The sequence below is a fragment of the Rissa tridactyla genome, chromosome 3, assembly GCF_028500815.1.
Source record: "Rissa tridactyla isolate bRisTri1 chromosome 3, bRisTri1.patW.cur.20221130, whole genome shotgun sequence".
Lineage (NCBI taxonomy): Eukaryota > Metazoa > Chordata > Aves > Charadriiformes > Laridae > Rissa > Rissa tridactyla.
This window is the reverse complement of record NC_071468.1, coordinates 90914047-90939382: the sequence shown is the minus strand read 5'-3', so window position 1 is coordinate 90939382 and position 25336 is coordinate 90914047. Positions and strand designations below refer to the sequence as shown.

The 25336-nt window shown below is 38.2% G+C and overlaps 1 protein-coding gene across 3 annotated transcripts in view; it reads right to left on the bottom strand.

The window, feature by feature from the left end:
- PHIP (pleckstrin homology domain interacting protein) overlaps window positions 1-25336 on the bottom strand; it is a 118428-nt gene that overhangs the window by 20448 nt on the left and 72644 nt on the right. For all 3 annotated transcript variants that reach the window (XM_054194606.1, XM_054194607.1, XM_054194608.1), the window contains exons 21-30: window positions 19020-19160; window positions 18087-18163; window positions 17143-17374; window positions 13788-13907; window positions 10058-10165; window positions 9531-9655; window positions 9265-9347; window positions 3065-3176; window positions 2790-2851; window positions 1267-1422 (exon numbers count right to left, since the gene is read on the bottom strand). In XM_054194606.1, coding sequence (XP_054050581.1) covers window positions 1267-1422; window positions 2790-2851; window positions 3065-3176; window positions 9265-9347; window positions 9531-9655; window positions 10058-10165; window positions 13788-13907; window positions 17143-17374; window positions 18087-18163; window positions 19020-19160 — 1216 coding nt within the window. The remainder of the gene's footprint in view (window positions 1-1266; window positions 1423-2789; window positions 2852-3064; window positions 3177-9264; window positions 9348-9530; window positions 9656-10057; window positions 10166-13787; window positions 13908-17142; window positions 17375-18086; window positions 18164-19019; window positions 19161-25336) is intronic.

Sequence of the window (25336 nt, the reverse complement as noted above, 5' to 3'; positions counted from 1 at the left end):
ACCTCAAGGGAAAATATCGTAATACAAAAACCTTTAAAGTCTCTGTCAAAAGTCTTTAAAAACAGAAAATATGTTACTGCTAAACAGACTGCGCTTCTTCTAAAAGCTGTTTACTTACTCTTACGAATGTTTCAGCAACTGCTACTTCGCGCCGATAGGCACCACATATGCTATAGTTTAAGCCCAAACTAAGCAGTATGCCATACAACGTAACGCAAGATGTAAAACCATTACTCTTAGACAACGCAATGAAAACAACTAAAATTTAATTTCCTCACCAGTTTTTAATGTAATTCTGTAATTTGGATTACTACACTGTATGGAGAGTTCCTTGCTTTTGGAAGCAAAAGGAAGCCTCTTATGCAGCATGTCACCACAGAAGCCATAATGTGGGACATTTAGGTATCAGAAGTTATATCAAGAGTTAAAGAGTTTTCTGGCTTTTTGGAAACGTAAGTGTCCCACCTTGCTTCAAGTCCTTCAAAAAATCAGTTAAAAAAAATTTATCTGTGACAATCTACATATTTAATTTATGACCATTGTTACCCCAAAACCTAAGACTGCTGACTTAATACCGTTCGCTCATCACAAAACATACAACAGACTTATGATTCAGCCTGTATTTCACTGATGGATCTGCATCTCAGACACCCATCTTTGATCATGTAAATGTTGCAGTGATGTCCTAAACGTTTTAACAGTTACCTTTTCAGAAGCTGCCCGTAAAGAGTAATTGCTCTACAGCCAAATAGCAAGCAGCTTTTCATAAGTTAATCAATTACTTTTTCCTCAACATTTTGCAACATGGGGGAGAAAACTGGAATTAGAAAAGGCCAATACAGGGGAAATCTACACATAAGTATCCCTTCTCTGATTAAGTATATAAGATTATTTTTTTCCCTCCCATCTGTTTGCAATTTTAACCCCAACAAGAGTTGGGGTTAAACGTATACATAAACTACTTCAGTAGCTGCAGTAAAAAAATCAAATACTTGTTTTTGGCATGTAAAACCCGAATTCCTAGCATATGTCATCAAATTATGTACCAAAAAGCAATAGTTACTTTGAAAACAGGAGAAAATTTAGGTTTTATAGGTACCCACTATATGAAAAAATTAAAAGCGTTCAATGAGAAAGTTTTGTTCCAGTTAATCAAGAGATAAAACGTGTATTTTATCACATTCATTTTGGTAATTACAGAAGTACACGAGCATAGTATGAAAAATATAACAAAACCACCCGTTTCCTGTATGATTCAGGATTTACCTAGAGTCATGAGTTGGTTTATCCCTGCAATAATTCTGTCACACTCCTCGTCTCGGGTCCTGGAACCCCACTCTCCATCCAGAGGTTTGTAGAGCAGTGTTCTACGTTCATCATCTGTTAAAGGAACACTAGTTCCCAGTTCTTCTGGAAATACAGCTAGAATATAACACGAAAACTAAATAAAACATGAGTCGTCGTATCTTGTGCAATACATATATCCGCAATTCAAAGATACATAACATCATTTTCCTAATCGAAACAAATACATACTTCGTGATTTGCTCAAAGACATTCTGGATGCATCCAGTATCCTTTCTGTATACTGTTGTATGTTAAATTTAAATCCTTACAGTGCAGCCTGGTGTACAAGTCCCCCATGAAACAAGATTCATCCTCTTCCAAATAGCTAATTGTAGAATTTATTTTAGAACCAAGACACTCCTTTATCACAGTTAAAGCTTTTTGGTTGCCCCCTTTTTTTTTTTTTCTTTAAACACAAATTTCTGTGTAAGAAATGATTTTGGCATTCCCCAGGTAGGGGTTCCACCTTGTCACAGTTTTGTGAGGTCAAATGGTAAAACCAGAGCTCCTGAGCAAGAAGTTAACAGTGCCATCACGCTACCATTCTTGAGGGCCTACCAACTTTGACAATTCATAATGTAACAGCAGATTTTCAGAGTATGATGCAAAGTACTCCTCTAACGTTTTTTTTAAAGGAAGGTATAACAGAAGTCAGTATTTGTGGATAGAGAAAAAAAATTTATCAGGTTCAGGTTTAGTTATCTGCCCATTTTAATTACTTATTTTAGTCATGTTATCATTCTAACATCTGTATTTTACTTATGACGAAGAGGTACCCGTTAAAAGAAGGGCTGAACCAAAATGAAAAATCGAAATTGACACATTTACAACTTCAAAAAAATTTATTTATGGTTACTTATGAGTGACAATATTATCAAACATTTCCTAGAAAAGACAAGGAAAAATTGCTGATTCTACTTCGTTGTTTAACCAGACTTTTACGAAATCTTCAAAAAAACCCAAAACCCTGCGTGAGAAAAGAAGAAATACTACATTCTTGTCTGTGAACAGTGCCCATGCTGCGCTGCCCACTCTGCAGTGGGTCTACCAGCCACGTGTGCTGGGTCAGGCAGGGAGCGAATCCTACTGCTATCAAACCATCTCACAGGCGCGTGTCACGTCTCCAATGCACTGAACCTCTGCCAGAGCAAGCAGTTTCCAAATCAAAGCTGACTTAGGGCACAGCTTTATCCTCAATCCTTCCTAACTGTACAAAAAGTTAACTTTAACTGTACATTACCTGTTAGAAATTTCTGTAACATTTCTATTTCCAACATACACTTAGTTTGTTTAAGTATGGCTCTGTGTTTTTTTGCAGTTCGTTTACCCTGATCCACTTTTAGTTTAGTAATTAAAACAGGATTAGTTAGGTAAAACCATACATTTTTTTCCCCTTCTTAAAATATACTCTTAAAGCAAATTACTTTATTAATGTACCATACCATTACTTGGTATCAGCTCCATGTCCCAAGGACTCATCTTCTCAGTATCACCGTTGTCCCAGCTTAAAAATAAGCACATCTTATTTATCTACTAATACTGCTTCAACAATGTAATTATTTAATGTTTCTAACATAACTTATTTATATATCACAGAGTATTATAATAAACAGGTACAGTGAGATGCACGACTGAATTTAATGAAAGCAAGTTGCTCAGTCAGTACTTTAAATGAAATAACTAATTAAAATAAAAGATTGAAGATAAATCTGCTAACCAGACATTGTAGCATTGAAATAAGCTATCGGGATAATCAGGCTGAAGAGGTTCCTGGCTCTCAATTGTTCCAAACCACCAAGCATCATCTATCACAGACCTGAAACGATCACCTAGGTAAGAACACAAAACAATGTCATCAATACGAGGCACCTTACTCCTCCCAAAAAAAGGCATTTTTTAGATACATTTGGCTTGATCTTGAATACAGAAATCCATTTGAACACTTGTAGCATCAACAGGCAAACATGAGTCATACTCAGTTTAAAAGAATTATTGTTTCTGAAAGCTGCTTTTAAACCAAAATGAAAGTTAATATGGCATTAAAACCCCAATGATTTACAAATCTATCTACATATTCTTTATATACGAATTTACTTAATTTCATATAAAAAGTAAGACATTTCAATGCTGCAACTTTAAGACTCAAACTTACTTGCATTAAACACTACATGCTATCTATCTTAAAATAACGGAGCAGTGACACTTTCGTATGGGGAATATTTTGTATGCTGCTGAGCTCCTCCTCCTTAGCTTCTGAAGTGCTTTTTCAGCTACCCAAATGTAACTCAGAGGTTTACTGCCTTTACTATGCAGGCAATCTGACTGATAAAAGAATAAAATTTATTAAAGCTTCTTTAAAAGGTTAGCAAAGTAATTTGCTATGACTTGAAATGGTTTCACTGCTGCAAAGCATTTGCCTAGCTGCAAAAAAAAGGTCAGAAACGTTATTAAAAAAAATTACACATGAGAATAGGTGTATTACAGGCCATCATAAATTCTAACATTTTCTGTAACACATGCCATGGAATTTAGAAACAATTTTTAGTGCAGTATTCATTTTGCTCAATACAAGTACAAATGTAATTTAAGTCTGAGATTCCAAGAACTGCACAGTTTTGTTTTCATGGGATTTGAATATGCACACACTTTCTCAACTGCTGCCATGTTTTTTCTGTTTCAGTACATCCACACTCTGCCTAAATGCTTGCTGCAGTTGTCTGAATTAATAGGAAGTAAATATATTCTCAAAAATGTTCTGCTTTCTTTACTGCACTTTTTTTTTTTTTTAATTTAATGGATTGCAAGTACTTCTAGGACAATTACAAAGCTTCCATTAATACTTTTAGTTACACTGAATGTAACAGAACCAAGTATACCAGAAATATCTGAAATGCAAGATCAAAAATGTAAATAAGGGCTGATGCTTTATTTTAAAGGAATAAATTATTCTGAAAAGCTCTTAAAGTACAGTCTCCTCATATGGCATTCCCTAGTGATCAGTTTTACAAAGAAATATGTGGAGGTACAACTGTGAGTGCCTTCATAGGGCTGAACATTAAGCAGATCAAAACCATTTAGAGGAGCGTACGCTGGCAGCCACTTCCAATTTCTCAAGAGCCACACAGCATTCCAATGGACAGAACGATAAAGCAGAAAACAGGTAATTTTAAAAGCCCACAGAACAATCTCTTGAATCACTATTTTTCCAATGTCCTCTGTGTTACCTCATCTATGCAGACAGCAGACCAAAAAGTCTTATTAGAAGAAGGATTTAACATAATTTTCCAGAACTGTGTATCGCCAGATAACGTTAGCTTGAGGAAAATACAAAACGTGTGTTAGTGGCCACTAAGTGTAAGAGACAGGTATGCGCACCTGTCTAAGACATACAGTAAAGCTACAGGAATCTTACTGGAATACCTTTTAGCCCAAGTATTAATCTTGTAAACTATAATAAGACAAAGATATGCAATAAATAGAATCTGAGTAGAAATAAAGACTTGTCACTTTCAAGCTTTTAAAGTTTGTTCTTTCTGAAAGGATTCATACATAAATATACACTTACTATAAAAAAAAAAAAAAGATAAGTAAATATTCTTCCCTAAAACAAACAAAACCAAAAACACACCACAAAAAAACCCACACCAGAACACCAAGGATTGTTATTGGTTAGAAGATCAATGTTTTAATGACTTAAAGTGGAGTCCGAAAATTTAATATGCCGTGACTCTCCAAACAGTAGCCTATAAAAATATTGATTTGTAGGCTAAGTGCCAGAAATTATAGAGAAATAAGAAAAGATAGTAACAGCAGTCCTGAAGAGACAAACCAATAATTGCATGACATGAAAAAAAAATACCAGTTTGTTGATGAAGAGCTATGGTAAAAGTTCAGAAGACCTGAGCATGTCAGGTAAGTCTTGGGGATTTCAGATTCGTGCGGTTAAATACACAGGAACAGTTTCACGTCCAGTTCTAAGGCGTCTCCCTTTACCCTGGCAGAAAGCATGATCTACTTTCAAGGAACATTTTTATATCGTGTTGCACATTGCAACAAAACAGTGCACGATTTGTTCCAAGTACATAAGCATACACTGGTAAAATATCCAAAGCATCGATGCAGCGAGCAGGTAGCACTCTTGAAGGCTCCTGCAAGAGCTGTAACACTTTTACAGCACTGTCTTTGTTGTCCCTCCTTTAGCTTTTCATAGCAGGAGACTATTTTACCAGTATTTATACCACCCAAAAGAGGAACTGAAAAACAAACTGAACTCTAACACACGCTTGTCAGAGTTATAAGCTGGCATTAGACACTACTGGCCTGAAATTCAGGTTATCTACATTGAAGGCTTGATAAAATGTTCCGGCACTTCCAATACTTTTTGTGTAGCTCCGATTCTTTCCACATTGCAAGTTTGTAGAAATACAGCTGCCAGCCCAGGAAGGAGATGCTACCTGTGCTCATAGTCTTAAGAGCAGCAAGGGTAACATTTCAAAGTCCCTCCTCTACTTTTGGATTTCTATCACAACAGCTGACTTCTGGCTAGGCAGTTCACATACAAGGTATGGCGGTCACTCTTCTACTGCTGCCGTGATCTTGTGGGAAAACACATACGGCATGGCAGAGGAGGACAAGATCACAGACTCATGACCATCAGGAAAGGAGCAAAGCTTGGTGACATATTAGTAGATGTTGACCGATCTTGTCTCTTAAGGGATCTTTAAACTGAAATCATCTGTAAAGATATCGAGGTTTACATTTCCAATTCAATCAGAAGCCTAGGGTTTTTATCAAATTCCCTACAGAACTGAAGGCGAGCCGTCTTTTCGAACAACATAATGTAAAGTATGAGATGATATGGAAGTTATTAATACGGCATCATGTAATTTATACATCTACTGCTACGGCACACGTCTTAAGGAAGGATATCATGATGTACATCAAAGGACAGGAGATCAGTTCATCTCTTCTGGCAGAAAAGTCAGGAAAGAAAGAATAAAAAAAGAGCTTTTAACATCCAGCTGTGCCACTTCTTCAGGTTACTGTACCTAGGTACAATGAACTCAGGAGAGGACAGCAGTTTGAAAACAGTGAATATAGACTAAGGAGGCAGCATATTTGCAGAAACATATGTTGTATTGGTTGTTTATACACAGGCAATCAGATAGACTATCATGTTCTTGTATTAAAATCCTCCTTCTCCTGTATGATGCTTTGCCTGAAATGGCAAGAAATGCTGGCAAATCAGCTGCGTACATGCTAGCCACAGCTCCTGAACAGAACCACCGCAGGAATTGAGTTGGCACAGTGATCACTGCTACTTTGCAAAAAATGTGTTTAACATTGAGACCTGCTTTAAAAAAAAAGGCAGGCTATCAACATTTCACTTTCAGGAACATGCCGCTTCACAGAATATACTGAGATACTGGAAAGGACTTAACGGTGCCTGTAATTCTGTAAACGTGGTCTCGTATACAAATTTCTCTCTTCGGGGAACAGAGTTCATCCTGAACTCTGACGAATCTGTAATACTTGCTAAATCAAAAGATTTAAGTTTCAGGGGCAATCTAAGCCTGTTCTTATGAATGAGAACATACGTATTTCCTGACCTCCTGAAAAACACCCAACACCTTAAAGGATCATTTTGTCGTAATGCAACTTTCTCGCCCCCTAGTTATATCTCATTGTTGAAAGGTGATCTTTGTTATCATAAGGAAAAGACGACTAGGAAATAGATCTGACTGGAGGACATGCCCATCATGGACATTCTCCAGTATCCCACACTTCAAAATAACTAATCACTGGCAAAGTAAAATGAATCAAAAACATTCCCACATCACACAGCAGTGAATTATAATTATATACACTTCAGTGAAGCTAAACCATGTGGGGTTTAGAACACAATTCAAACAAGCATAAGGAGATGGGAAAGGTATTCTCTTTGTACAATCTAGAGACCATAAATTTCAAATAGTGGAGGTGTTTCCATAGTTCCAGCATAAATTCCATAAATGGAAAAAAAAAATCTAGTAGCAATGCAGTTCTAAGCCTTCAATCAAAAAAAAAAAAAGACAGATATAGGCGACAGTAAGTTATCACTTACCAATCAACATCATATTTCTAAAAAGTATTCATAATTCCTCTCTGCAAACCCACAGCTGAGATTGTCTTTGCACTTTCTTTTACAGATCACCTTCACTATTTTGTTTGCTTGCTGTAGCTTCAGTCAAGGACAAAGTAGGACTCCACATCCAAATGCAGACAGAGCTTATTCTCAGATCATAGAATCATAGAAACATTTAGGTTGGAAAAGACCCTTGGGATCGTCGAGTCCAACCATCAACTCCACTCTACAAAGTTCTCCCTTACACCATATCCCTTAACACCGCATCGAAACGAGTCTTAAACACATTCAGGGATGGTGACTCCACCACCTCCCTGGGCAGCCTATTCCAGTGTCTAACCACTCTTTCTGTGACGGATTTTTTCCTAATGTCCAGCTTAAACCTACCCTGCTGCAGCTTGAACCCATTCCCTCTTGTTCTATCACTAATTACCTGTGAGAAGAGACCAGCACCAACCTCTCTACAACGTCCTTTCAAGTAGTCGTAGAGAGTGATGAGGTCTCCCCTCAGCCTCCTCTTCCTCAAACTAAACAGTCCTAGCTCCTTCAGTCGCTCCTCATAAGATTTATTCTCCAGGCCCTTCACCAGCTTCGTTGCCCTCCTCTGCACTCGCTCCAGAACCTCGATATCTCTCTTGTATTGATGTGCCCAGAACTGGACACAATACTCAAGGTGTGGCCTCACCAGTGCTGAGTACAGGGGGACAATCACCTCCCTCCTTCTGCTGGTCACACTGTTTCTAATACAAGCCAGGATGGCATTGGCTTTCTTGGCCACCTGGGCACACTGCTGGCTCATGTTCAGCCGCTTGTCAATTAGAAGCCCCAGGTCCTTCTCTGCCAGGCAGCTCTCCAGCCACACTTCCCCAAGCCTGTAGCGCTGCATGGGGTTGTTGTGCCCCAAGTGCAGGACCTGGCACTTGGCCTTGTTGAAGCTCATACCGTTAGCATTGGCCCATCGGTCCAATCTATCCAAGTCTCTCTGTAGAGCCTCCCTATCCTCATGCAGATCAACACTCACGCTTAGCTTCGTGTCATCTGCAAACTTGCTGATGATACACTCTATGTCCTTATCAAGGTCATCAATAAAGATGTTAAACAGAAATGGTCCCAACACCGAGCCCTGAGGGACACCACTTGTGACTGGCTGCCAGCTGGATTTAACTCCATTGACCACCACTCTTTGGGACCGCCCATCCAGCCAGTGCTTGATCCAGCAGATCGTATGCTCATCCAGGCCATGAGCCGCCAGTTTTTCCATGAGAATTCTATGGGGGACAATGTCAAATGCTTTTCGAAAGTCTAGGCAGACAATGTCCACAGCCTTTCCCTCATCCAATAATCGGGTGATCTTGTCATAGAAGATCAGGTTCGTCAGGCAGGACCTGCCTTTCCTGAACCCATGCTGACTAGGCCTGATCCCCTGCTTGTTCGTTATATGAGTTGTAATGGCACTCAAGATGATCTGCTCCATGACCTTCCCCGCTACCGAGGTCAGACTGACAGGCCTATAGTTTCCCGGATCCTCCTTTCTGCCTTTTTTGTAGATGGGTGCTACATTTGCTACCCTCCAGTCCATTGGGACCTCCCCAGTTAGCCATGACTTCAGGTAGATCATGGAAAGTGGCTTGGCAAGCACGTCTGCCAACTCTTTCAGCACTCAACTCACACAGATTTCAGCATAGTATTAGGATTTATTTACTATAACCTACTTTTTAATAAGTTATCATGAAAAATAGGTAGACACTCAGAAAAACAAACAAAAACACACCAAGAAACTCCCCACAACTCACCTATATTCCATCGCCTATGTTTTGCATCATCAAACTGCTGCCTCAAAACTAGGAAATCTATGACGTCTGGCATATCATGGTACCTAATTACAATAGAACACACAACTATTAAGCAATAAAACAGCAAAGGCAGGAAGTAAAGCCCATACATAAAAAAATAACACTTTGAATTCAACACTTCTCAAGTCGCATTAATGGTATCTTAACTTTCAACCTCAACCCCCACAAGAAAGCCCCCAATTTAAATATAATATTGCTTTCCTTACTTCATGGTGAATGATCCTCCCGTTAGTTTACCCGTATCAGGGTCAAGAAATGCTAGTTTAAGACAGCAAAGAGTGGGCAATCCCACCTCATACTTTATCCCAACTATTTTCATCAGCTCTTGCTCCTGGAATAAACAAAATGTTATGTACCACCACTGAAGTTAAGATTACTATAATAACCTTCTGAAACATGCAAATAGGAGTATACTGAAAAAAACAGATTTCTGACAAAACATGTCAAAATCGCATATCTGAAATTTAGTCTTTCAAAACAAGCTATTATTTCACAATGTAACTTCTTTGAAAAATATTTTGCTACAAAGTGTAACCACCTCATCTGCTCAAGCAGATGCAAAAGGACGTACAGTTTAAGGCTTGATTTCATTTGACTATTTAACTTTTTCCCCCCTTATCTTAATATATTAAAAGCACAACATTAGAAACATCCGTATCAAAAATCTTCTTTCGGTTGGTTTCCCAACTTTTTTAATATTAAGGTACAAAGAAGAATGAAAAAGAAGTCATACCCGTAGTTCCATTTTATGCCATGGTTGTTTCTTGGGATTAATACTATATATTTTGTTCTTCTTAGCCATTACAACGTATGCTTCATGACCTTGTCGGAAATAGTAGACCTAAAAGTGAAATGTGATGGTTATCTAACAAAGACTTTGAGGAGTTGAAATGCGAGCATACGACGGCTATGCAGCGTGTGTACTTTCTATTTTATCATCAACTTTTTTCCACTCTGTTTTTCTGCAAAAGTCACAGGTTCTCAAAAAATTAAGTGGTGGACAATTAAAGCAGGTATCATAGAAACACATACAGAAAAAGTAGGAAAGATTCAGAACATCATTTGTCCTATGAGCAAAATATCCTAAATTACACATGTGAGACCAAAATGAAATCAGTAACAAAAACATGTATTTATCACCGCCCTAGAGAACAATTCAATGACAGGAACATGAATTCCACTAATGCACCCGGTTATTCATCACTGTAGGAGAGCCCTAAGATGACAATCACGTATCACTAAAATAACTATCTGGCTAATCATATCTTTTTTGAATAAGAAATATATTCTAGAAGGAAAATTCAGCTGTTTGTTATTGTTCTGGTAAGATTTTCATGTTTGCTCCCATACCACCGAACAAACAGCCTAACAAAGACACTAACAAACGGAAAATGGACATTTCAAGTGCCTATTAAAAATTTCCAAATCCTTCCACTATAAATTTCCATGGTTCAGTCATCCAGAATCTATTAGTTTTACTTTGATCCTGTAGTATACGATACCACGTGGATGACTATTTTTGTTATAAACCATTATTGTAATAAAGTAGTATGCTCAAAACCTTAAACATATATGCAAGGAATCTATCTGAAATGCAAAACAGAGGTTCCTCAAAGTAAACAGAACAAAGAACTGATAAACAGCTGTATTCCAGGTATGATGCATTCCACATAAAAAAATCCTCTAGAAGTGCCCTAAGCCATAAACGTGGGATTTCCACCAAGTAGCACACAACAACTTAAATGTAAAGGTCTGACAGAACAAAAAAAGCAGAGTGAAAAGCCCTCACTAAGTTTTAAAATACATTTATAACAAATAAACACATTAACATTTGTATTTCGACACGCTCTCCAAAGCTGTTGCATCATAAAAGATTATAAACAAGCATCTATCAAGTTTCTACATTAACAGTTACTGAACTATCTTCATGTCACGTGACAAGTTTTGTTTTGGTTTTTTTTTTTTGAAATGGAAAAGGACTCAGCACCACAATTCTTTTAAACGCTTCTTTTTCCATAGTATTCGACATGCACAATATCCTCATAGGCAGAAAACACACAGTAGTTACAGAAGGCACGAAAAGCAGTAAGAATCTCCTATGCACTGTCAGAATCTAAACAGGCAGGAAAAGCAACAGAGGCTTCTGAGACACAGACCTAAAATAATGCCAATTTTAAATTACACTTTCAACGTTGTGACAATTGTTTCCCATACTTTCCAGTGAATCAAACCAAAAAATCCACTTAGTGACACTGGCTACAAACAATTCCTCCTACACTTACTGTTTCTGCTAAACTCCTACATAAATTCAACCCACTGTTTACAGAAGTGAACCATTTTTATTTTGTAAATGACTCTAACCATTGCATCTTCTGTCATCATCAGAAAGATATCTGTAGAATAAAGAATTTATGCCTTTTTCCAGGATGTTACTTTTTAAATCTTGATGAATTCCTGCTTCTGCACGTTTGTTGTAGTACCCAGACAAGACTGTTCTTTATTGTGTTAATGGCAGAATACGCCAACGAATATGCATTGTATTTCGACAATCAGATAGGGAAATTGCAGTCCCATCTTTCTGGTATGCTTTCCACCATTCCTCAAGACACATGACAAAGGTCTGTAAATGGCAGTATTCACTAAGGGAAAAGGGATGGTACGTGCTATTCTTATGCACTAACTAAATATAGCACTACTGTTTTTCTGACTTGTTTGTACAGCTGTAAGAACAAATTTGAAATATCTCTCCTCCCAAATCTTATAAAACATACTGCCCATCCACCAAAATGTTTGAAGGCCACACGAGACCTGACCATCCATGAAAATGTTTGAAGGCCACACGAGACCTCTTATCATATTTCTCTAATTAAACCCATCTTTTATTTCTGTGGATCTCTTATTTCTAGATGAATAGCTTCTTTTCACTGGGGAGAGCAGGTATCAGAGGCTGAATTTTAGACTGAGCAGCTTGATTACAAACTTACTCTCTGTTTGTGCAGCTACTCCTGCTTTCTAGGCACAGGACAGGAAATTTCCTGTTCACCAATATAAAGTATTTTTCAGCAAAAGGATGTAGCCTGCTTAGATATTCCTAGTACACACTGCACATGCTATTTGGCAGGTGCCAAACAAAACACACCAGTTTATCTTACTGAACCAATACGATGTTAAAGTCTCCTGAATAACATGGTACGGATAAATCCTTGGCGGCTTCACTGTATCTAGATGGCATCAGGCACCAAATATATTTATTTGGACTTGATCTTTTGAACAGCACAGTCTCTGAAACGTGCTTGCTGAAGGGCATAAATACATAAGTATTTTCTCCGGTTGCAATTCTCACTTTGAAGTGCTCCTTCCCTCCCTCACTAGCAATGCCCATGTAGTTTTGGCATAGCTGTGCTGCGAACTGCAGCAATGAAGTGATCCAGTAAAACCAAAACTGCTTGCATATGCAGCCTCTGCTCCTCATTCAGTTTCTAAAAGGTGGTGCCTACAAACAGCTCTAGCTCAGGACCAAAGTTAATCAGCTTTGCCACCACGTCAAGTATCTCCAACTGCTTTCTAAAAGTGTGAGCTATATGAGAACTCTGTTTAGTACCTCAGAAACATGTCGCTCCCTGAAGAGCCACCAAACTACACCATAAGCCAGCTATTTCCTCTTATTTTAACCTGAGGGGATTTTAGGAAACATGCACAGACTCCGGTTTTCAAGACTGCCTTCTATCTGATACTACTTATTCATATAATTCACTGCAGTGTTCAGATGCTATATATTCCAGAGTAGAAACTGGTGGGTGTGTTCTGCTACTGTATTTTGAGACACCTGGGCCATGTTTACAAAGTGTTTACAGTCTAGTTCATATAAAATACAAAACTTCCTTGTAGTTTTCTGTTGTAAGAGACCAGGAGTTTTCTGGTATCAGAAACACAACTGAAAAGGACAATATCAGAGTTTTTCTTCAGAATAAATGAATTAAAAAAAAAAAAAAATCAAATAAAAACCACACAAACCCCCCCACCATTTCCCCAGAGGTTTAATTCCTATTTTTCGCTTCAAGTCCCAAACTGAGGCTTCCCAAGCAACTTAAATTCATATTTGATTTCTTACCTATTCTTCAGCATACAGGTTACTTTACAACTAAGGACTAGTTTCACTAGACAAAGCATCTCACACAGCTTGTATACACGCATCATAAGGAAATGAACACACTGGATGTAGTACAAGAAGGAATGTTACTGCAACAGCATGGAATAAAAAAAGTCAAAGCAACACTGGGCAGAGTATTTTTTAAGTATGGGAAAGACTACAGGAAGTGAAAACAAATTTTCGCCAGATCAAAGAATGTTTTGAAAAAAATCCCAAATATTCTGATGATAAATCTCTGGGAAAAATGCACATAAGAAAATAAAAAAGGCAAAAGCAAGCTGAAAGAAGCAAAAACACAGAAAAACTACAATACCTCATCCCCCATCTGTGGCACAAATGGGCACCGACGAGGAACAGTGTCTGTAATCCATGCTGAAGGCAGCCATTCTTCCAGTGTCAAACCATTTTCTGCCAGAACTCCTACAGCCAGCCTCTGAAGAAAATGCACACAGAAGATTATGAATAAACTAACATTTGAGTAAGCCTTGTATTTTGGGACATACTTTATTAAAATCAACTGCCATTTCCTAAGTATATTGAATGCAAAAAGCAAACTACTGCCAGTGTGAAGATAAGTCTTACTTAACTGCTTACAATAACATCAAGACCAAAAACAATAATCTGAAAAATAAGTGGGGTTTTTTTAGTTGATTTTTTTTTTTTTAGTTTGTTGGTTTTAGGGGTGGTGGTAGTGCTCTTCTAACAATGACTGAATTTATTAACACTCCAGTAACTGTGTCTTATGCCCCAAAAGAGATAAAACTGAAATATACCATTCTCTTTAACCAAATTCACACAGTTGCCTTGGCCCATAAGACACCACGACTATACAGCTGCCTCCAATTAAGGCATCCCACAAAATGAGAAGACATTAACAAACATTAACCGGAGGTAAAGCATGTGGAAATGACCCGAATTGGACACATCCACATTACCTACTGGCACATTTACTATCATGTGCTGTGGAAGTGCATTTTCAGATTTTATGTCCACATCATGTATTTGTCAGTAACGAAGCTCACGGCAGCAGCTGGTCCTAGGTGCAGGCTGCATGCCTGTGTCTAACAGGCCAAGTAAAGCAGGTTTTTGTACAACCATTCAAGCCAGCTTTCTTTGAAATTATTAACAGCATCTTGTGCATGTACAGAAAGCAACCTTGGATGGTTGTACAGAAATCCACTCCATGTAGCTACCGACTGAAGGAAGACCCTCCATCCCCAGACAGCAAATGGGATACTCCACGTGTAACTCCATTGCACAAATCCAAATCTGGTTTCACCAGGATGGGAACTGCTTCAAGCGCACCACTGGACACTGGCGGGTACCACAAGAAAAAGTCTACACGCAGTTAAAAACAAACAATAACAACAACAACAAAAAATCAAAACAGAATCTCTCCCTTGCAATAAATCACTAACATAGAAGCAGCTTGTGGATTCTGAGGTTCAAGCAGGCCTGTCTTGTGAAAAACTGATGCACTGCATCAGCGAAAAGTCTGTCTGGCTCATTAGTGAACTATGGGAAGGTAATAAGATACAGCCTTTAAACAGAAAATCTTCCCTTGTTATAACTTCACACATTAATCATCAGTTTAAGACCCTCTGGAAGCCAAACCTGAATTCAGTTAATCATCAGGAAGAGACCAGTCCCAGTGAATTTGTCTAATCATTTCTGAAACTCTACTAAATCCTTTAGTAATTAGTTCCACAACCTGATTATGTGCTCAGGGGGTTTAGGGTCTTTGTTTGCTTTCAGGGGGTGGGGGTGGAATGGGGAAAGGGCTCTTTGTTGAGCTTCATGTCTGTGTCATTGGGTGTTACATCTCACTGTAACAAAATAAGGAAGGAAATAATTCTGCACTTATTCATTTCTAAACCATTTGTAGTTTTATAAAAGCTTTTTATCGTATCTCCTCCAAACTTTCTCCATTCTACATGTCAGCCTCTTTGTGTCTGCCCCAAAGAAATATTCTGTACCTTTGATCTTCACGAGTGCTCCTTTCTTGCCCTTCTTCACTGCTGTATCATTTTTTAGATTGATTTTTTGTGGAGGGGGATTAGAAATGTAAGCCCTGCTGAAAAATCTCGACAGCTCATGTGCTAATAGAGAAGAATGACATTCTTTCTCTACTCCTTTCTTAATTCCTAAGATTCTGTGCCCGGCTACAAAAATGGTCAAAACTTCTTTCCTCAGGGGAAAGCCCTAATTTTGATACAGGGTAGGAATCAGGAAGAACTTTCTACCAGTAAGAATTGTAAGTTTTCTGCCCAGTAAGAAGGTAGAATCTCCACCACAAGAAACTTCAAAAACAAACATCTGTCAGGAATGACAGGTATAATTAATCCTTCCTAGGGGCAGAGGGAAGACTTTCTGATATTCCTTCCAGCCTAGTATTTTCTTGTGATTCAAGAAAGGAGCAGGCCCCATCTTTCAAAATCTGAAATATCTAAGTCTGATATTTTTAGAATCAAAGACCTCCCACATCTTGATAACTGGGACCAAAATAGATGCAAGATTCCCAAAACACTCAGTTCGGCTTTAATCTAAGTGGGAACACTAGGCTGTCAGCTAGTCTTACAGTAAAAAGCTAAACTAGGGGTTTCAACCATCAAAAAAAACCCAAACACCACCATCTATTCTCCTCATCTCATACCTTCTTCTGGTTTCAGACTGTTATCAATACCAAGATACTTTTAGTATCAACACTACGACCAATGACTGCATACAATAAGCAAAAAGTAGCCTAATCAAGGAGTAAAGACTATCACCTAACATCCTGCATGTCATACCTGCGATTCCCAGTAAAGCTGATACTATGCCAATCTGCATATTAAAATAGCTGTTTTGTCAGTCTACCTTCTAATGAGGGCTGAAATACTGAGGTAATGATCTGAAGACTCATAATCTTATAAACAAACAGAAAACAGTTATTTAGTTACTTAGATGATGAAATTGGTTTCCTTGGGTATTGCAAAAATAGAAGCTATGCGCTTATGAAAGCAATTAACATCTACCAGATAAATCAGTTCTGGTCTCTGTGAAGAATGAAGAAACAAAGTCTTCTGATCTAACACTTAATTAAAAACAAAACACCCCCCCCTCAAAACCACAACACACTGTAAACAACAAAAGTCACTGAAAATTTCCATGTACTAATCTAAACTGGAATAACATCGTTATGTTAAAAAGCAAACAAAACACCAACAGACAAAACCAAAATCCTGATCAAGTGAAATTCCCCTTGATGGAAATGTAGTGGCAAGTATAATGCAAAATATCATACATCCTGGTGGTAGAAGAAAAACTGACATGGTTGTGCAGAGCTAAAAGAAGCTGCAATTAAGGGGGGAGACAGTACAGCTGAAAAATTACAAGCACATGTTATACCAATACTCAATACATCCATAGAAAGGAAGCTTCTGGTCTGAGAAAAGATGGCGTTAAGGACATTAAAAATGGTCCTTAAGTGAAATGTATCATATTTAGAAAGCATATTATTAGAGCAATCTATCATTTGACTTACAAGAGTCAGTAGTCATCATTTATTACAAGTCATGATGTGTTTTCAAATTAGACAGCATTAAGTTGTATACGTAACTGAATCATTCACCCAGTTCTTTCCAAGACAGCAGGAGTGAGCATCCTGTAATATACAAAGAACATCTAACCTTTTGTTTTCTCTCTTTGGGTTTCCTCTTCTTTGGTGATGTTGATGGTCCATCCTTCTCCTCAATCCCTTTTTTCCTTTCCTTTTTAATTTGCTTCTTTTGCTTTTCAGGTCCTTCTTCATCCTCTGAACTACTTTCTGCTTTCTTTGTTTTAATTTTAGGAATTTTCTTTGGTGGTTGCAAATTGATTCCTGCATCTGCCGTCCAGTCAGAATAATCACTAGAGTAGTCGCTACGTATGATATGCCAAAGAAAAAAAAAATTAAAACCCCAGAAGTTAAAAAGCAATTATTTGGGGTGCATTGGATTATATAACATAACCCAATACAAGATTATAGTTAACAGTCCAGATAACTACAAAATTTTAATAGTCAAAACCAGCGCCTAAACCCCTATATTCTATCTACAGTTTAAATGTAGTAAACCAAGCATCACCAGAAGTGAATCCGCTGTTTACTTGGTCAATTCAAGATGATACATATTAAAGTCTGGATCTTGTTCTCAGGACTTCTGGTTTTGAATAGGTTTAAACACAAGTTAACCAAACCCCAAAATCTGCTAAAGAGGAAATGAAGGATGGGTTGAAGCTATCTCAATCTTTGCTCTCTAATTTCAAGCCAAGGCTCAGCAGAGGCAGTCACACAGCTCAGACCGACAGTCATAGGAAACTGCTACCACATGCCTGAAGCGTGCGCCTGCCTGCAAAGAACAACCCTCCTGCAGAACCAATTGGAAACAACTCTGCTTCCGGCAAACAAGGATGAAAGCTTCCCTAAATTTTAGTCAATAATATAGCTGAAAATTAAATCCTGAAATTTAAGTTCCTTTTCATCTTCTCTTCTAAATGTGCACAAGTTTTAGTTATTATTCATTAACCGCTTAGAGAGAAGATCATTTAACATTTATCAGCAGGACTTTTCTCTGTAAGGTATACCGTCACTTACCTAGAACTGCCATCACTGTGCCATGCTCTTTCATCATCTTCTGATGTTCCACCACTGGCAACAACTACTTCTCCTTCCTAACAAAGTGTGGGGGAGACAGGGAAAAAGAAAGCATTTTCTTTGGAACTCAAAGAAATTATAATTCATGACAATATGACTAAAACTCTTCTAGGCTTTATTTGTGTTATAAACATATAGCATTATAAAAGCTTCCTGTTGCTAAAAAGGCATTTTAGTTTGCAGATAGCTACTTTACTCCAATGGACTTAACTAAATGAGAAGAAGAAAGAAAATATTTATGCCTGGACAGACACACAGTGTACATCAACTTTTTTTCAAACGTATAGGCAGTGGAGACCCGAGTGCTTCTCAATCTCCATTTAAAGAGGCTAGCTTACCTTTTTTAAAATTACTTCCAGCCCTTTTTAATGTAGCATTTCCACAAATTTTCAATTAATTATCAAAAAAACCCACCAGTACAAACCTTATATACTCTTATTATACATTTCTTCACTGTAGCTACAGAAGCACAGAATGATTGAGGCTGAAGGGACCTCTGGAGGTCGTATTGTCCAACCTCCCTGTTCTGTTCAAGCAGGGCCACTTAGAGCCGGTGACGATACTGACAGGCCACATGGGCCATACTCATTAGGGTCACAAATATAGGGAAGATTTAACATTGCACACACTTACTTTGCAAATGCCCTTACAAATGAGCATTTCTCCCTTTCGTCAGTTACTTTTTAGTTAAAACTAAACACATAAAACAGCACGTGAAAACCTAATTCAACATCAATTTTTGAAGAGGTGAAAGAAAAAGCACAATGAAAAACGTAACCCGAGTTTCCACTAGGAAGTGTTTAATTAGCTGAAGCAGGAGCTTAATGAGTAGAAATGGAATAAATAAGATTGCCTCATGAATAAGAATCTTACATCTGAGGAACTATGTCCATTTTCTAACTCTTCTGCAGGCCTTGCAGTTTCTTCTACTGCGTATCTTGTACGGTAGTTGTGCTGATTAGCTTGCTGTTTTCTTGAGTCACTAGTGTCTAGTAAATGATCATGAGAATGGTTCTGTGAAAACATGAAAGTCAAAATACATCATTTTTGAGTATACGTTTTATTAATACATAGCACTTTCTTTAGTAATAGTATTCCAGGAAGCAACTTTTGCAGCAGCAAAAAGATACAAGTTTCAACACCACAAAAATTTAAAACAGACCACAAGTCCAAAATTAAAGAGCTGCTGAAGAAAACACTCCACGTAAGTTGAGTGTAAGCACCAATCGTTTCAGTATATTCTGGAATTAATTAAAATTTCTTCCCAGATATAATGGAAAAGTCTTATCTTGAGTTATTAAAACTCTTCATTCTCTACAAGGTATGTATCAATTAATTACTGATAGGCTGCTAAGAGCTTGTAACAGCTCAAAGTTACACTAAAAACGGCCAGAGGAAAGGGGACTCTTACAGAAAACTCCAGAGTGTGTTCTTTTGCAATTGAGTGGTCAGATCTATTAAAGAGAGACTCATACAGTAATACATCCCTTAGCATACAGACATAACTGTTACCAAGTAAAGGCCTTTAAATGGTAAGATGACGCTTGGAAGACTTCAAATGAATGAGTCAGTTGGAAAGAATCTGAGTTTTTATGAAGCTCAGAAGAATGAAATAAGGCTGTAATTAAGAAACACTTCACATTCCAGCATAAAAATATTTTGCTCCTCCTGTAGAACGTATAATAAGGCAAACACTTGCTCTCAACACAAAGTGTATCATCTTGTATTAGTCCGCAAACCTTGGCAAAAAAAAAATAATCGAGAGCTATGATCTCAATTTCAAGAGTTTTGTGCTAACTCTTTTGGCATGGATATCTGAACTTCATCCTAGCTCAGATCCAATGAAGCAGTTTTTGGACACATTCCTAGATGCCGCAAAAGGATGTATGCATCCCCAGGGCTCTCCTTGCTTCCAAACCTCAGATCTAATCAATTAGGTGCTGATACGGTTGAAAAAAACAGTCCCTGAGATGAAGAAACCAGCAGAACTAGAGCAAACCACAGAAACATACTAATATTATCAGAGCCTTCTATCAGGCGGACTGCTTGTGCCTAGTTCTCTTGGATTTTTGTCTTTTGTAGGAAAGAGAACATCTTTCCTGTCATGTATGATAAAAGCTGGTTCATGAGGTTAAATCTCCTCATTAAGGAAAAAACTCAAAACACATTTTGGTGAAAACTGTACTAAAAACCGGCTAAGCAGTAGTAGCTAAGATTTGGGTTTCCTCAGCCACAGTAATTTTCCTTAAAATGCAGAACTCTGGTAACTAGAGCTTTTCTCCTACCCTCCCTGTTAGAAGATACGCACCTTTTTCTGGCACAACTGCAACAGTTCAGGAGGGCAGGCCAGCACACTGATCCACACAACTGCCTTACAGTTTTCACCAAAGCGCACAGGACCAACACAAACTGCTCTATGCTCTATTCAGTGTTTCTGTTCTGTCCAGTGAATTCAAGTTGGGGAAGCTACCATTGACAGTGCAGCTACCAGAGAAACTTCTAATGGGACTACTCGGCAATCAGCATTTTAACATTGCCCAACACTTCTGAGACCAGAGGCATTCCTTCTTCTGGATTCAAACTGGCAGCACATACCAGATCTCCTCCAGCTGCTCTGACCTGACCCAGAACAGCTCTGAGACAACTAGTGGCTGAGCCCATCACACAGCCTTCTGGGGCTGCTCACTTCTCATCAAGTTCTCAAGATTCATTGCTCAAGCAGAGAGGTCACAAAAGCCAGCGTGAAAGCAACTTGCTTCTGCTACTGAATTGCGACTTTTTTTTTTTTTTTTTTTTTAAATAAAGCCCATCAACCTCTTAGTATCATGAAACACAGTATGAAAAGGCACAGTCAACAGAATGGAATCACCTAAGCTCAATGAAAACAAACTAGTCAAGTATCCTTTACAATAATGAAGACAAATTTTGCAGAAGCTACATTACAGCCTGACTAGTGCTTATGTCTTCTCCATAGAAATAGAAGTCCTAAAAATTTACATCTCCATATTTATTCAGAGGTGAGAGGTGAGATTTCTCAAAAGGCTATTCTAAATACAGCTTTTCTCTATTATACTAGAACTACGGATCCTTGGAAAACTGAAGTGCTTTGCATTACTCTTTGGTTTTGGAAAAAAGTTCTTCTCTTTTTGGCAGTTCAAAGCTTAAGGAAAAGGACATCCCCTGCCCGCCTGATCATTCCTTCATAGAAGCAAATAACATCACCATATAAATATTGGGCCATAGTGATGCCAACCGGTAACAAACTACTTTGGGAAGGATGCAATGCCCAAACAAGAAGGGGAAAAAAAAACCCTGAAGACAAAACCACAGGTAGTTATCCATAAGTAACACAATGACAGAATGACTGAAGTCAGAAGGGACCTCTGGATGTCACCTTGTCTCAAGCAGGGACCAGAAAGGGACCATGAGGTATACATCTTGCCAAAAAATGTATTTTAACATCACTCCCATACAACACAGTTTTGCCAAAATCTGATGAGAAGCTGCAGGTCAGGCAGATCTTTATTTATCTGGGGAAAGGGTGGGATTGAGTGTGAAGTTTTAACTAAAAATATAAAACAGTACAAGCTTTTTCTGACAAAATGGAATCTATCACCAACATTTTCAACAATGACTGAGGAAACACAGCTAGATGGTCTTTCACCACTCCCACCACCCCCCAAAGTATATCCTAAAGAAAGAGCTTGAAATTGTACTGTCAATTTCAACTAACTCCCCAGTTCAAGAAAGACAAGGAATTACTGTGGAGAGTCCAGCAGAGGTCTACAAAGATGACCAAGGTACTGGAGTGTCTCTGTCATAAGGAAAGGCTGAGAGACCTGGGTCTGTTTGGCCTGGAAAAGAGAAGACTTGAGAGGGGATCTCATCAATGCTTATCAATATCTAAAGGGAGGTGTCAAGACAACGGGGTCATACTCTTCTCAGTGGTGCCCAGTGACAGGACAAGGCGCAACGGGCACAAACTGGAACACAGGAAATTCTGTCTGAACATAAGGAGCACTGAAACAGGCTGCCCAGAGAGGTGGTGGAATCTCCTTCATTGGAGATATTCAAAACCTGCCTGGACACATTCCTGTCCAGCCTGCTCTTGGTGAACCTGCTCTGGCAGGGGGGTTGGACTAGATGATGTCTTAAGGTTCCTTCCAACCCCTACCATTCTGTGATTCTGAATGTAAGGCGTAGAAATAAAGCCAAAATTATCTGTGATTTGAGATTTTATCATCACTTTCTCTCTCTCAATACACTTTGATGAACAGTCATATATGCTGACAAGTACCTTGTATCATATCCAAGACTTCCAGTCAATATCAGAGCAAATCTGTAGAAATTACAGCTGCCGTCTGAACAGTTTTTATACAAAATACAAATAATGGCACTTCCTGTATTTGAGAGGGACAGATACAAATGTGTCACCTGGACACTGCTGAGATTCTTTGTAACACCATTTGTGACAGACACAGTGGAAACTCAGTGGTGTCCCGACAACTCAGACCACTGTGTTCTACTGTTCTTATGACCCTGACTCCACCAGGAAGCGCAGCTTTGCTACGCTTTCATATAGGGCTGCAGCAATTTTGGAAAGCTTTGGCTGTAGCGATTTCATAGTATTCCTTCACCAGCAGTATCTATTCTTTATCTGAAAATGGTTCCTCCTTCCTTAAGACAAGGAATTAGCCTCTAGTAGAAAGTTAAACAGGAGCAGGGCTATGTCCAGTATCAGAATCTCAACATTAAACGAATGCTTACAGCCTCTTCAAGACTAAGAAAGGAGATTTTGGCTTTTTTGTCTGCCTGTGGTTTTCACAACATTACCTTTTAACTGTTATGCTGAAAAAAAAAATAATCTATTTCTCAATTAGCCTACATAACTGTTTTCACTCTTGACTAGATACGCTATTTAAATTCTTCAACCTAACGTTTATCTCTGAACTTAAATTTGCCCTTATTGAATTTCGGTTCTTATTATCTGGAAATTTTTTTTTTGCATCACTGAGGTCATTAATAAGTACCTTTGTCCACGTTAAACATTCCTCAATGAGCATGAGTTCTCCCCAGATGATAAATATAACAAATCCCCCAAGCTGTTAGTACATAAAACAATTTCACAGAATGGCTGAGGTTGGAAGGGATCTCTGGAGGTCATCTTGTCCAACTCCCCTGCTCAAACACAGCCACCTACAGCCAGTTGCCCAGGACCATGTCCAGAGAGCTTCTGAGCATCTCCAAGGTTGGAGACTCCACAGCTCTTCTGAGCAGCCTGTGCAAGTGCTCAGTCAGCCCCATAGCTAAATGTTTCCTTATGTTCAGGCAAAACCTCTTTCGTTTTAGCAGTCTGTGCTTACTGCCTCTTATCCTGTCATTTTTCTCTTTGGTTAAAAAGCATCTTTCCATATTCTCCTCAAGTCTGGATCAGTGCTTGTCATTACTTAGATCTTACTCTTACCACAACACATTCGTATAAGAAATTAGTGAGAAATGTTCCAAAAAGCAGTGAAAATAACGGACACTAAGCACTAAGTGCTAGTCTCATGGGTTTCAGATTTTCCTCATTATCTTGCTGATTTACCTGGAAGTAGTGTTTAAATAACGTGTAAGTGGAAAAATTACTACTTTTGAGGAAACACAACTAAGCTACCTTCAGCAAAACACCACACACATTTCTCCTCACTGGTTTCTGTTAGTTTACAATACAGTCATTTGCACCTCTAATAACAGAGGCCTATGCTTACTTTTGTCCATCCATAACAATCTCCAATCTTAATTCTTTGCCACTTATCATTTCCACTTAATGGTAATTAGCTATATTTCCATTTTTGTTTTGTTTTACTAGGACACACACCACATCAACCCTCTAGCATACCCAAATTTCACGCTCTTTCATATTTATTAAAATGCTCTCTAATCCCAGTGGTTAAATAAACTAATACTCTCATTAACTGGACTGGGAACATTTACCTAAACATGCTATTTATCTCACTTCTCATCTTTGGCACGCTCCTGAAAAAAAAAAAACAAAAAAACAAAAAAACCACAAACCAAAAAACAATTCCATTTTGAAAATGAAAAAATGCCAATGCCACATTCTATCCTCTGTCATTACGGGTTTTGTTTTGTTTGTTTTGGTTTTTCAAGTGGTTTTGTTCAATAATAATCAGAGAAAATCCTATTCCTCACCAATGACTTTGAAAGTCAAAGGCAATTCTTGATACGATATGCAGATCAGTGATGCTAAATACTATTCAGGTCAAAATACCCAAGCTTTTACGTTCTCCCACACAACTCCAGTAGTCCCTCAAACAATCACGTACAAACACTTCTCAGTATGACCTGTGTCAAAGAAATGTGGGCTTTCTCACTTTAAATATCAGAATGATTATGTGACTTCCATCGAAGTTGCAGATATTGTCAAAGAAGAAAGACTGAGCTATAATTCTGTAGTACTTTTAACACATCCTGTAATGACCCTGGACTAAAAATTAGTAACGGGACTTTGGAATCTCCTCAAAAAGTAATTACAGCTTCTCTGCGTTTTTCCTTACTGACCTACACTTTAGCTTGTAATCTGAAATGCTAACATTTGTTCCTGCCCTCCTTTTCTTTTTACTTCTGTATTTTTGACTAAGTCAGAAGGGAACCAGAAGAAAATATTATTTGACCATTATTATATGAACAGAACCGATAAATTTCAAAAGTTGATATAAAAATTATTATTTCCTACTGGTATGAATACCACTCAAATTACATATGAGGACAATGTTTTAATACAAGCCCTGTTTACTCCATTCCAAGACCAGCTGACAGTACTGTAGAATGACACACTTTTTAGAATTCTCAGTGCTGTAATTCTTAGGTCTGTATATTACTAGAAGATGATGTTTTCCCCTGCGTTTTGTTTGAGGTGTTCCCCATCTCCTCTAGACCATAAACTCTCTCATTAAACCCTTAAGAATTCACTACACAACACAAAAGGACTGTAGTCTTGCAACACTACTGTAGTATCAATTACAAGGTATCAGTATCAAAACCTACTGCATGCACTCAGGGAAAAGCAAGGTTTACACCGTACTTTCCAGTTCTGCCTTTAACCTAACACAGCTTGTATTTAAAGCCACACAGTCACTGTAAAGGACTGCAACAGAAGAGCTGCTATAATTAAGTTACTGATTCCT